The 14,163-nt window shown below is 34.1% G+C and overlaps 1 protein-coding gene across 5 annotated transcripts in view; it reads right to left on the bottom strand.

The window, feature by feature from the left end:
- Positions 1 to 1,586: 1,586 nt before the first annotated feature.
- The window catches only part of PCGF5 (polycomb group ring finger 5), a 47,619-nt gene continuing 35,042 nt past the window's right edge, over positions 1,587 to 14,163 (bottom strand). For 3 of the 5 annotated variants that reach the window (XM_039335984.1, XM_039335986.1, XM_039335983.1), the window contains exons 8-10: positions 13,174 to 13,263; positions 9,991 to 10,050; positions 1,587 to 7,625 (exon numbers count right to left, since the gene is read on the bottom strand). In XM_039335984.1, coding sequence (XP_039191918.1) covers positions 7,578 to 7,625; positions 9,991 to 10,050; positions 13,174 to 13,263 — 198 coding nt within the window. In that variant the 3' untranslated portion in view covers positions 1,587 to 7,577. Of the gene's footprint in view, positions 7,626 to 9,078; positions 9,194 to 9,990; positions 10,051 to 13,173; positions 13,264 to 14,163 lie in introns of all 5 variants that reach the window. The other 2 variants (XR_005555875.1, XM_039335987.1) reach the window with 2 other exon arrangements.

Below are 14,163 nucleotides of genomic sequence, written 5' to 3'. Positions count from 1 at the left end.
AATGGGCAAAATTAAATGAAGTTGAATTAAATTATAATCGGTGTTGCATGAAAAATTATAATTCTGAGACTGAACCTTTTGAGTTTTTATGGTTCATATGAAGATATCTTAGTATAGTATAGCTATTCCCAACATATACATTCTTCTAAAGCCATTCCAAATGAGTATTTTTTCACATGATCTAAATAATTTTTATAGCAACAAACGATACAGAAAGCAAAAGGGCCAGAAAAATGTTTATCATAGGTTGCAGATTAGTGGCACAACACATATATTGCTTTCAAAAAGTGGCAGTATGATGCTAAACAGCAAATTACTTTTACAATTTGCCTGACTTAATTTTCATAAGTTTTATCCAATGACCTAGAACAAGGGTCTTCAAACTTGGGCCTTTTATGACTTGTGGACTTCAACTCCCAGCATTCCTCAGCCAGCATGCCTGACTGAGGAATTCTGGGAGTTGAAGTCCACAAGTCATAAAAGGGCCAAGTTTGAAGACCCTGAGCTAGAAGCATGTTGCAACATATAGGTTGTACGTTCTGGGGTTTCTATCAAGCAGCTTATGCTATATTCTTGATATTAGCAATCAGTGCAGTTTGAAGGACAGCATGTTTATAATCAGTATATAATGCATATAATATAATTAATAACAGGTCCTTGGGAAGAACTTGAACACCAAATTGAGTCTGAATATCTGGTTGACTGTGCAATGATCCATAATAGCAGACTTATGAATGGCTGAGCAACGATTGCCCATTCATAAGTATGAGTTACCTTTTTTTTTCTTCTACTCAATCATGTCAAATCAAATAGCTTTATTACGATATCTGACCAGCTTTTACAAGAAAAGAGTATAGTAAAAAGAGAAGTGGTTTAATACAATAATTGTTACTGGAGAAGGAAAAAAATAGGACAATAAAACAGCATAACTAATTAAAATTTTTGCATAGTTGTGTAACTTGGTGAAAAAAAAATGGTCACCTGATACGTGTGTGTAGGGTAAGCTTGTCTTAAAAAATAATAAACATAAAATTTATCTGTATGGCGTTCATATGTAGAGATGGTTGAGGTAATCAGAGCATATCTTGGGGCATCATAGAAAGAAAGCACTGTATGAGGAGATGGGTGAGTTTCTGCTTGCATGGATACACAAGGACAAAGTCTCTGTGAATAAGGAATCCCATGAAAACTTCCCTCCAGTAGAGCTGATAGGAAGGTATTACGTTGGGCTCTAGTAAAGGCTCATTATATTTGCTTAGTGTTAAATTGTACAAGTACCCCATAAGAGAGGGCTTGTCTATTGGTGATAGGATTCAGGGCACTGGTGATAACATTTTGGTGATCAGTCTCCCTGATTTTCTGTTTTTACTGTGCTGTTCTAAGTCCTTCTTCTGTACCTGCACTGCTAGTGTTTTTCATTTCAAAATCTGACAGCTCTTTAAGAATCTGCACACTGAAAATATCCTTTGCTGCAATTATTCTGGATTGCAGCTCTCATAATGAACTTGTTATGTCACAATGACAAAAATAGAAATTATAAGACACCACCAAGCTAATACAGAAGATGAAAACACGGCACCAATGTATATTCTGCCTTCAGGTGAATTTAATGAGAAACTTGTGTGGCATGCTCAAGACATATTTGGGTTAAGTCCATATATAAAATGCATCTAGCTCAGCTGTAACTATTTAGACATGAACAGAATGAATTTGTCATGAATACAAAGCAATACCATTTCTAGGTAATTCCCTAAGCAGCAACATTTTTTTCCAAAACAAAACAGGTTGATTGAATATTTACAAGTGCATTTCTTTTACAAAAATACATGTATTTTAACACGTAGAAGAGACCAAGTCATTAATAATGACCCCTTTTCACTTCAATTTGAATATTCATAATCTTTTACAACCACAAAAAGATTTCTTAAGGTATTACTAATTTTGACAAAAAATTCTGTAAAATATTTCCAACTTAAAAAAAAGAGATAACAATGAAATATTGTGCATTAAGGTGTACATATTACAAGAGTTTTCTATAGTGAGAATCAATCAGAAAGAAGTACAAGAGAATTACTACATGTGTCATACTTTTTGTCATTTTTTGGAATTTATAAAGACAATTCTTAGGTATGTTTTTTAGCTCCATGAAGTTATGGATGTTTTTATTTCCAATTTTATTTTCCAATAGTTATCTGGAATATGTTTTTTTAAAAGAATTTCATCATATCTTCATTTTAAATGGCTAATCGTAAAAAACGAGAAGGCCTATGGAAATAGTATGATTCTCAATTCGAGCAAAGAATCTATTATATATTTTTAGAAGAAAATATTAAAAAAACAGAGTTCTTGAAAGTTTTCCATTAAATTAAGAAATACTTTGGAAAAAAATTAGTACCCAACATTGCCTTACCTGTAAATCTGTAGGACAGGTGTTACTGATATCAATTTTAAGGTAAAATATAGTATTTGCCAAGCAAATGCTAATATTGTATCACTTTATATTAAATAGGTAATTGTGAAACCATAATTATTTTAAAAGGCTAACAATCTGTTCAGTTTTGTGCTTTGTAGAGTAAGAGTGTATTGGATTTTTGGTTCAGTGGCTAAATAAATTACAACCAATGGCAATAAAAACAGAAATCTGAAATTTCCACTTCCTGTTTCCTGAGTGGGGGGGGGGGGCTGTGTTACTCAGGACTACTTTGAAAATTGCTTCTCTGCAGCTAGAAAACATCACTGAGAAGCAGAGGTGACTAATAACCAACATTCTCCAATCTGGTGTTTTCATGATAATATCGGTTATAACTCCAGAATTTACAACTAGCATTCTAACAGAGTATTTACTTTCAATTCATATAAATATTTTAATAAAAATATAAGTTATTTCTATAAAGTTAGGCCTTAAAAAAAGACCAGCAAGATCAATTCTAAGGAAACTCAAATTTCAAAGCAACAATTCAGGAAGTAAAAATGCAAAAGAAAAAAAAGAGACAAAGTGAGAAAGAGAGAGAATAAGAGAGAAAGAATGAGAAAGAAAAAGAACAAGAAAAAAAGAAACAAGAAAGAAAGAAGGAAAAATATTTTTGAAGCAAGTGACTTTGGACATTTTTTAAAAGAATGTTAGACATTTTTCAAATTTTTCTTTTATATTATTATAATCTGTTTATCACATATAAAAAATCAGTGGATCCCACTGCATATTCAATCTACTTTGTTTTAGTAACTCAAAAATATTCAGAATCCTATTCTTCCTGCACAGCTTTCATAGTACTTTCCATGTAAATAATGGCAAGCATCAGCTCTCTCTTGGAGAACTGAATATTTTAATAGTCTATAGGTTTCCATAATTTATTTAAAATAATTGAATCATGTAAGAACTTGAGATGAGCTTCCATTAAAAATGACAGATCGCTTGTCATAAAGGTAACTGGAAAGTGTATTATAGCTAGCTAGCTAAAATACCATTAACAAAAGCAAAAAAAAAAAAAAGCTTTACCTTTGTGTTTGTGCAGACAGATAAATCTAAATTGTAACATTTAAATAAAGACATTTGCTTCAATATAGCAAGCACATTCTCCTTCAAAGTACAGTATATTAAAATATTTTACAGTAGTGCTTTCTATCAACTCAGTACTATCTCCACATACTGCAGGGAATTATCTATACTTCTACATAGAACTTGTTTTTTAGCTGAAGATGCCAATTATTTTGAGACTTTTCTACCTAAAAAGATTTAGCTTCTCCCTGAACTACAGTACTTCCTAGCAGCAGTGTACATTATGAGTTACACCTAAACTTCACTGGACAAACGATGTGGTCATACAACCTGTGTCAATGGCCTCATGGCATATGATGCAAGTCATGGCGCACAAGCCACTGGAACCCTGTCCAGCCCCTCCTGGAGTTTCCTCTTGTTCAGAGAATAGGACATATTTTGAAATAAGCCTGAGCACACGTGCCACATTCACAAGCATCTAACGTGAATAGGATACTGATGAAAAGGGAACCTACTCCCCAATTAAATTTTGTTTTATTGCTTTTAATGGATAATTCCATTTCCTTTGTGCTGCTTTGTGGAAAATTATTGTAGAGTAAAAGCGTATATAATTTTTGGTTCAGTGGCTAAACAAAAGCTTCTCTTCATGTTTTACAAGGAAATGCTCAGATTCTTTAACACTATATTAATATGTTATGAATTTTGACAAAAAGCATCTATAATGTAGAGGTACAATGCACTGTATCAGAAATGCAAATTTGTAGGCCACAAGGAGGTTAGATGTGCAAGAAATATTTTAAGGCTTTTACTTTCATAGCTGAGAAGTCATATCTCGGACTTTTGCACTCTTTTTTCCCAACTCATTTGGAAAAATCTTACTAATCATGGTTAAATCATATCACAAAAATGAAATAAACTGGTTCTGAAATCTGGAAATTCATTGAATTGCTGTTGAAAGTCTTTTTACTCAGAGCCCAAACATTTGTTTTCATATGATCCTTTATGTATTGCAAAAGGCAAAATCCCTGCTAGGTACAGTGGAAAAAATATTTTGGATGATTTGGACAAAATGCTTCAGTCTTCTGCAATATAATAAGAAATAGGAGATTGAAAATGTAACACAGATCAGTTGGAATTAACCTATGGAATATTACATTTCTTCTAATGAGACAAGCTAAAGCAATAATTACTCACTCTGCAGAGGAAATCTGAAACAAAAACTGTTTACAACTTAATTGTAAAATCAAGAATGCTTTTACAGTTGCATGGATGTTTAATTTTAACAATGCTGAGCCTGACAGAATGCTGACATGAGAAAAAGACTAGATGCTCCCTATTAGTATGTAGCAGGAGTCTTCAAACTTGGCCCTTTCATGATATGTGGACTTCAACTCCCAGAATTCCTCAGCCAGGCAAGCTAACTGAGGAATTCTGGGAGTTGAAAAGACATAAAAGGGCTATGTTTGAAGACCCCTGCTATATAGGGACAGATAAGTCTCACTGCTAATGAGTTAGCCATGTTTGCTTAGTAGTAATGGAATATCTTTCAATTAATTACAAAAATACCAGAAAAAGTAATAAAGGCATTATGTAGGACTGATCTGTATTGATAGATGTCTTAGGAGCAGGCAAATTTAGATTTGCCCAAAAGCCCTGAAAATTTGAACTATGCATCGATTTCCTAGGGTTTGGGATAAAAGAAAAAGTAATATCCTATGTATCCTCTCCATGGGGAGACATACATACTTCTAGGTTCATAGTCATTTATCCCAGAAATATGGGAATTGCAGTTTTGGGGGTTATCCAGAATTATGGAATGAAACCCACAAATTACTCATATCTTTTACCCCCTTGTTGAAGGGAATATTCAAAGCCACTCTTAAGACACTGAATGCATTAAGAAATCTGTTGTCATTATATACATGTTAAACTGAAGACTGAAAAAGCTTTATGTACAACTTTATGTAATCAGGTCCCCAACTATATCTGACTTTTTCAGTGTTATGTATGGCATGATTGACTAGCTGAGTTAATATGTTATCTAAGCCATCAATCATAGTTTACAAACCACATGGGTTCATAGCTTAAGCTAAGCCAAAACCAAACAAACTTTATGATAACAAAGCACAATGGGTAAACTCAATCAGAATATACAAAATTCTGACTAAGATTCACAGAATGAGTTCCAAGGACCCAAAGTTTTGTATATTTAAAAGTAGCTTCAAAAGCAATGTATCAGCTGTTTTGAAAATGAAAGGGAATGGCAAAATTATTTTTTTAGTATGCCATAAGACGTATTTAACTATTCAAAAAAGAAGAAAAAACCCTAGGCGAGAGCTGAAACTATCATTTCGATCCAATCAATTGTATCTAACAAAAGAAGCATGTACAAATGATACTTTTTCAATGAGCTGAGAACATTTAACAGATGATTTAACATTTAACTGAGAATTCTTTACATTTGTCAGAAAGTGCTGGCCCCAAGCATAACAAGCATTGCATGGTATTTTAATCTATAGCTGATTACTCTAGACTAGAACCTTAGAACCAAGTCTATTCGTCTGGGATTTGACCTGGTGCAAATAGCACATTTTTCCTCTAGAAATAATGATCTACTTTATATGCTCTTACTTACAAGACCCCTGTATTACAAGGAAGGCATACAGTATTTGAGCTTAGTTTCCAAAACTCAATAGTTTTCTAGACTGAATTACTTGACTTATGGTATGTAATTTACTATATAAAGAATGATGTTTATTAAAAATTGTACAAATCATTAAACTTGACTGTTACCTTGGTTTTTAACTGCAAAAAGGTAATGGAAGACAAGAAAAAACAGTATACAATACATTGTGATTTCTCTAGTATTATCCATAACACAACATTATTGAACAAGAAAGAATTCACATGTAATACCTAAGGCAACCATTAACATTTTTGAACACTACTGTTTTGAAAAAAAACCAAAAAAACCCCCAAACACCCTGAACAGCCAGTTTTGGTCACATAGCTTTGTAACCATTTAAATTTACTTGAGTTTCACACTTGACAACCCATTTTATAACAACAGTAAGATTCCTGGTAACCTGTGATGCAATTAAACTGGCTCATTTTATAAGCGTACTGATGCATATTACTGAATATGTTCAAAGTATACAGAAGCATGTTCCATTCCAGTGGCTGTAATCCAACACATTTAAGACCATAACTTTCTAGTATTATTACCAAATTTCAAAGGGAAGGCAACAACAATTAAAAATATAACCCACATTTTGAGAATAAAGTTTTCACAACAGTTTGTGTTTTTCTTTTTAGTTGAATTATAATAAAATTTAAAATATCTCTTCTTTTAAAAACATTTTACCTGCTGCACATGTGCCTATGTGTTTATTACTCCAAATCAAAACTTTAAATAAAAGTTTTGTGTATTATTGAAAGGAGATCATATGATATTATACCAGTCAAGTTCAATTCAGTTTGGATGTTTTCAACTCCTTTGATACAAATTCTAACTGTTCAGATACTGCTAAATGATCACTGCATATCAATGAGTGAACTACATCAGATTCTATGAGAAGCTGAACAAGAAAAAGTAGTGGTAAAATAACCACTTTTCTGAAACATGTATTATATACAAAATATTTAAAGTTTTAACCTTTTATACAGTACTTTTAAACAACTTTTTCTTCAGTAAAACAGTACATGTGAAAAAACAATACCACAAGAGAAATAGAAGACAGCTATTTTTTCTAATTGTAATTGGTGTTATGGAAGTTTTCTATCAGGCAAAGCAAGTGTTCAAGAGATTCTTTTTCTTGACTATACATTTAATGATTTGGCTATAATTTACAGTCTTTGATGCCACAAATATATCGTGAATGTTTCAGTTGCAGAATGGCACTTGGTTTATTCTAACAGTAGGGACAAAGTAATTGATCAAGAGAAGTCCATATTCGCAGGTTGAAATTCGAGTGGTTTTCCCCCCTCCCCCCCAATCCAGGCACATCCATTCATTGTGCAATCTGTCGATGGGTAAACAACATAGTGCAGGTTTAATCTCAGTGGAATCTGGCCCTTTGGTTTAACTGAAGTCAATTCTGGGTCGATACTGGAGTACCATGGGATAAGACTAAAATCACAATGAAAACAGAACAGAGACAATAATAGCAGGTAGAACATGAATCATTAAGTCATTACACTGCTTGTTTATTTAACAGAATTTAGTTAGTAAGTCCTTTCACATCAACATTAAAAGGAACAAAATAATACAAGGGTAAGAGCAGTATAAGTTAAACTCTCATGTCCACCTGGCTCATCAATAAACCAATAAATATTCTCAAAATGAAAAATAAATTGGCCATGTTCTCAACAATCTGAATTCACTAGCACTTTTCTTCCTAAGCAGTTCCTCATTATCTACAGAAGGATTGCTTGAGAGGCTAAAGAAAGCAATAACCCTTTATAAGGAATGGTGGGGGAGAAGTTGTCCCCAAACCAGTTCTTTTCAGTATTGAAGTAATTTTAATTCTCTCTCTGGATACACAGAGTACCATCATTAGATACCAAAAAACTAGCAATTTTTAAAATTAAACAAGAGAATATATACAAGGTAGCCAAGAAGTGGCATCCAGGACTGCAGGAATTTACTGCTGCTAATAGTTGTGATGGTCCTCACAGTAACACTGTGCTGAGCACAGAGGTTAGCTTTGTACTCCATTGCATAAAAAAAAAAAAGGAATTTTCACCAGCTGTTCTGATTGGGCTTAATCATCATTTAAGGATGCTCTCTTTAAAATTCCCAAGCAGTCCATAATTCATAATCACCTGATATAAACTGTGATGATGCAAAAATAATGACAGGAATCATCATGATATAAATCCCAGCCTTTCATCTCAGCATCAGACACGAACTTGTAAAATATGTAGCATGCCTATGTCACAGCTGCAAATAGCCACATCCCAGAAAGCAAAGGAAATTTAAAAATAGCTTAGATTACAGTGTTTTTCTACCTTGGCCGCTTGAAGATGTGTGAATTTCAACTCCCAGAATTCCACAGCCAGTATGCTGACTGTGGAATTCTGGGAGTTAAAGTCCACACATCTTCAAGCGGCCAAGGTTGAGAAACACTGCCTTAGAAAATTAATTCCTGAACAGTGTTTGTTCACCATGTACTAGGGCGTGATCTTTTTCATACCAATATCTGGTATGTGCAACCTGTTGCTAAAGTCCAATTCTCATCATATCTAGCCACTGTTGACAATGTTAAGGGATGATGAGAAATGTTCGGTAACAACATTTGCATATTCATACCTCCCTTATGACACTCTTTAGGGTTATAATCTGAAAATACAGGAACATGTCAAAGCAGTGATATCCATTTCCCCCAATACTACTGTCCATTTACATAAATTATGGCTGTACTTTCTGCACCTAACTGCAAAGGACTAGCTCAGATGGCAATGTGTAATAGACCTTGCACAAGCAAATTTATTCTAATACTGGATATAACAGTGCATTTTACAGTCTCACCATAAAGAGATCATGATGCTTTTTCAATTTCTTCCCTAGCAGGGTGACTTACCTGGTTATATAAAATTGAAACATACAATGAATACTTCAGATTAGAAGTCCATTATGACAAAGGTTAATATTCTGTGGCATTCTGGACTAACTCTCCTTCTTTGAAAATATGGTCACTATATAAAAGATAATATTTCTGCAATATATTTCTAATATTTCATAAAAATAACTTTAAAATCCTAAACTTTCTATCCCTTGAAGCCCCTAATTATGAAACCAAATATTCATAACACCCAATCATTCAGCTAAGATAGTGTAGCCATAATGGTTACCAATTTTCTGTTATATTCATTTCGCAAAATAGTTATAGCACTATTCAGTAATCTTAATGTCCCATGCTTGTAGATACAAAATAATTTCAGGGATTATCCTATTGCTGCATTATTTTGTCATGATAATATAAATGGAGTTACATAGAATATTGCTAAAGTGAGCAAAGCCTCAAAGAAGGCAATACATGATAGCATTAAGTCTGATTAGTTTACAAAAAATAAGACTGTCAACTTGTAATTAACCATGGGTTAATATTCATGCACATCGTATCCTATCATACCTTACTATAAGTGCTACAATTAATCAACAGCATAGGAAATCTGACCTACCTAAATCGTTGTAATATTTTTATTTCAAGTTGATTTACAAAATTGTTTTTTTATAATTTGGGAGCCAATGAAGAGCCTATAGCATGCTACAAAAGATATAAATTAATGAATATAGCTTGCCCCATGCAATTTTTTAAAAATCTAGGTAAACATTCAGACAAAAACCCAAGACTTCAATCTTTATACTTAAATTTAGTCTAAAGAACTTAATCTAGCAGAAAATGAAAGACACGTTCAGCTCCCACCTAAACTGAATTTCAAAGAATATGGCCTTAATGACTACAATGTGTGCAGTCGGGAGTGCCTCTTACCTGATAAAAAGAGCCATCCTGTGAGCAGACTTGTGACGAGGAGCAGTTCTGACACCGAAACTGCGAAGGAGATGATTTTCTGATCAGATAAGAGGCATCCACAACTGAACATTGATAATCAGTCATTTAAAAATAGTTTCATATTCAAGAATGTAATTTTCTGACCTGTAGGAAATGAGCTATATGGTTGCCAGAATTTTTTTTAATGCTGATTTCTTGTTCTCCCAGTATTGGCTACAAACAACCCCATGGATTATCTTAGATATAATTGGAAGTGGATGGGGAGGTGGATATTGGGAATCCCTCCCCAGTTGAGTTAAAGTATCCTTGACATATATGAATGCTTTAAGGCAGCAATGTGTCATTAAAAAGCACAACATAATAAAAATAAGAACAGCGGTGAGGCAAAGGGAGACAGCAAGAGGTTAGCAGTAAGATTTGCAAAAAATTCAAATTTCTATATTGCCAAGAATTTTGCAGGCAAAAACTATGGCAACAAATTTAATTAACATTAACATTAATTACACTAATTGTGAATTCAGTAAAAAAAATAGGTCTCATAAAAATGGTAATCATCTATTTCTAGCCAATTTATAATAATTATTAAAATGCAGAATTATGCAACTTTTAGAGAGATGTATTTTTTAAAAGGCTTTAAGTAAGCCTTTCCAAAGGATACTCCTATTCCATGTTAGAAAACGGGAATTATTATTTTGTAGAGTTCAACTTTCTTAGATTCATTAAATATTCAAAAAATGGATAAAATGTAAATATTTATTAAGCATACCAATGTATTGAAGAGAGTTAAACTATAGATTTAACTAAAAGAGAAAATAAGTTAGCAGATAAAGAAATATGGAACAGTCCTACATATATCCATACAACAGAACTGCTCTCATGAAACACTAGACCAGACAATAATTTTTTTTAGATCTGAGTATTTTATTTTCCTAGTCACAATTGTTTTGACATTTGTATCTATAATTATAATACTGTTTTAAGATGACATTTTCAGAAATCTGAGAAGTTATTTTTTGTACCCCAAAGATTCTTGTTATTTAATTTTTTTTCAATTTATCTGGGTCACTTTCCAAAATGAGTTTCTTCATAGTACATGCCGATGTGCTATCTACAATTCATATTTTTGAAACTGTACATTTGTAAATTTCATACAGTTGGATGCTATCTAAATAACTAGTTTTTTTGGAAAAATAAATGTTATTTAGTAGAGATGTGCCCCATCTCTACTAACAAAGTTAAACTACTGGCCAGCGAGACTGGCATTGCCTATTCTATCAACTCTCCTGAGTCTCAGACAGAGTTGTTCCACTACTTGCTCTCTGACCTTTAATTGAAGATGTCACTAAGGTCGGTGCCCTTCCTCTAAGTCCTTTTTTATTTATATTAAACCTGCTAAGAATATTATATACCAGTGATGGCGAACCTTTTAGAGACCGAGTGCCCCAAAACTGGCCCCGCCCCTGCTCCACCCCCTGCCCCGCCCCACCCCCACCCTGTCCCCCAAGGTCCCTGCCCACAGAGCCACTCACCACCTCCAGAGCCCACCACAGATTGCCCAGGCAGCCCAGCACCCCATAGTGGCCACGCCCTCTGCCCGCATCCTGCAGCGTCAACTGTGCGGGATGGGGCATGAGGGCAGAGTCTTGTCTACGCTGCCTGGCTGCCATGTCCTTGGCTGCCCTGCTCCGTGTGGGCCACGCTTGGGGGCGACTCTCCTCCAGGGGGGCTGCTGGTGAGGAGGGGATCATGGGGGGAGGTGAGGTTGGGGCAACAGCACGTGTGCCCACAGAGAGGGCTCCGAGTGCTGCCTCTGGTACGCATACCATAGGTTCGCCACCACTGTTATATACTTTACCCACCTGTTTAAAGTCAAGATTTTCCTGAATTTAAATAATAGAGGCACAACAAATTCTAGCCTTCTCTGGCCTACAGATCTCTGAATTTGGTGGAATAGTTGCTCCATTCTCTACCTAATTTTACTTATGTATCAGCCTACTTCCCTTTATGAAAATAGACTAAGTTGTTTGACAAAAAGATTACCTCTTCCTTGGTCATTCTCACCATCCTAGGAAAATTCTGGCAATTACTGATTACTTCGTCTATCTATCTGAACTGTTGGCCGCTGATAACAGGAAAGTCTTGAAAAGCAAAAAAAGCTGGCCAAACACTTTGCGCTTTTTGGTGGTCTGTTTCTGGTTATTGCTGATATTCCTGTTAGATTTCCCTTTTTCCTGAATAATTTTCCTGGATAATTCACTGAATAAATCTAGATGCTGTTGAATCAGGGCATTAATGACTTAGTATATCTGCTATACTATTTTATTTGTTTTTTTGCACACTTTACTACCAATTGTCTTTTTGGCATTCTTTCAATGAACTCTAGCAATGGAGCCACAAACTGGTAAAGATTTATTTTGCCTATAAACAATCATTAGTTCTACATGCTCATATGGCTTAGAAAGGCCTATTTAAATAGCAGTACTGAAGATGGAGAGAAGTTGAAATAGGTTGGCCTACCCCTTATCTCAAGATTGTTAAATAGCAGTTTATCTCCTTTAAATTCCAGGCCACACTCCTACATCACAGGAAGGACCAACAGAAGAAGGAGCTCATCACTTGTTACAAGACATACTTTGTTAAGTGCAAATACTTTAAAAATGGCAGGAAGCCCTGTTTTTAGATGTAGCAGTGCCAAATGACAGCAACACCAAGAAGAAGGTATATAAGAAACTGGGTAAGTACCAGGGCCTAGAGGAACTGGAAGTGTATGGAAAAGTAAAGGGCAAATTGGTCCCAGTCAGGCTGATTTCTAAGCTGGGAGAGTGGCTCCAGCAGAGCCCAGTAGAATCAGAGCTTTGTCCAGAAGACTGTGGTGCTAGAAACAGTGAAAATACTGTATACAGTAGAACCTTCAAACTCCCAGGCCTCTGGTAGAGGACCCAAGTTTGAGGAAGATATACAATAGACCACCCATGATGGTGACAAGGTCTCTCTCTCTCTCTCTCTCTCTCTCTCTCACACACACACACACACACACACACACACACACACAAACATATTAAAATAAGCTTTAATGTAATTAATATAATATATAGCTAAAAGCCCTATAATTAATATAAATATATATATAAACTAAAAGCAATAAAAACTTATTTAATTTACATTTTCGCCTCGTAGTCTCCATCTTGTCATGTAGATGAATTCCATAGTATGATCCTTCCCCATGATTTCCCCATTGCATAGTACATCCAGCTTTAAAACAAAAAACAGTTACTTGAAGAAGTATTTTAAAAACATTTTAGAGTTATTTTCATCTTTCCTAGAAGAGAATCATTAATACATAAGAGAAAAAAGAGATTAGAAACCTACCATAGCATGATTATTCTTATGCAAGATAGTTATTTAATGAACAAAAATGCAAACAAAATGACTTTTTAGCTACTTATGTATTTAATTATTATTCCCAAACACAAACTGTATCTCCCATCTAAAGAAGCTGCTTAAAATAAAGTGTTTAGAACACAGAACATCCATTATAGCTGTTAAATACACTTACATGTTCCCCCCCCCCCAAAAATTTATTTTGGGATTAATTTGGTCTTTATTCTAAATCATTGGATATTTTTAAAAGGATAGAAGAGTTACATACTTGTATTTTTTATGGCAACATGAATATGCAAATTAGGAAATTATCTTATGCTGTTTTATATGCAGTATATCTTCAATATGAGAGAAGGAGAAAAATTAAATTTTATTTGGCATAAGAAAATTAAAAAAACCTGATGTTATACTATTTTAGCCATCCAATTCAGCACTGTGGCAATAATTATCCAGGGGTTTAAGCATGGTCTTTAATATCACCTGCAAAATTATTTTTTTAAACTTTTTCTTTTCAAGGACAGGATCTAAGGCCATTAGCACACAAAGCATATACTAAAGTAAATTGTGATCCAAATAATGCAGTCACAAATACTGATTTATAACTTCCTGGTGTTCGTATATTTTATTGTTTAATATGAGTCTACCCAGGAATCACTGTTTTGTTTTTAATATTCTTAATAGTGTATGTATGTATATACATACACCATATATATATATATATATATGGTAAGAAATATAAAATGAACACCAGGGTAATAAAAACTATAAAAG

This window comes from Crotalus tigris, unplaced genomic scaffold (genome assembly GCF_016545835.1).
Source record: "Crotalus tigris isolate CLP2741 ecotype Arizona unplaced genomic scaffold, ASM1654583v1 scf7180000017663.5292952, whole genome shotgun sequence".
NCBI lineage: Eukaryota > Metazoa > Chordata > Lepidosauria > Squamata > Viperidae > Crotalus > Crotalus tigris.
This window is presented reverse-complemented; position numbering and strand designations above follow the sequence as displayed.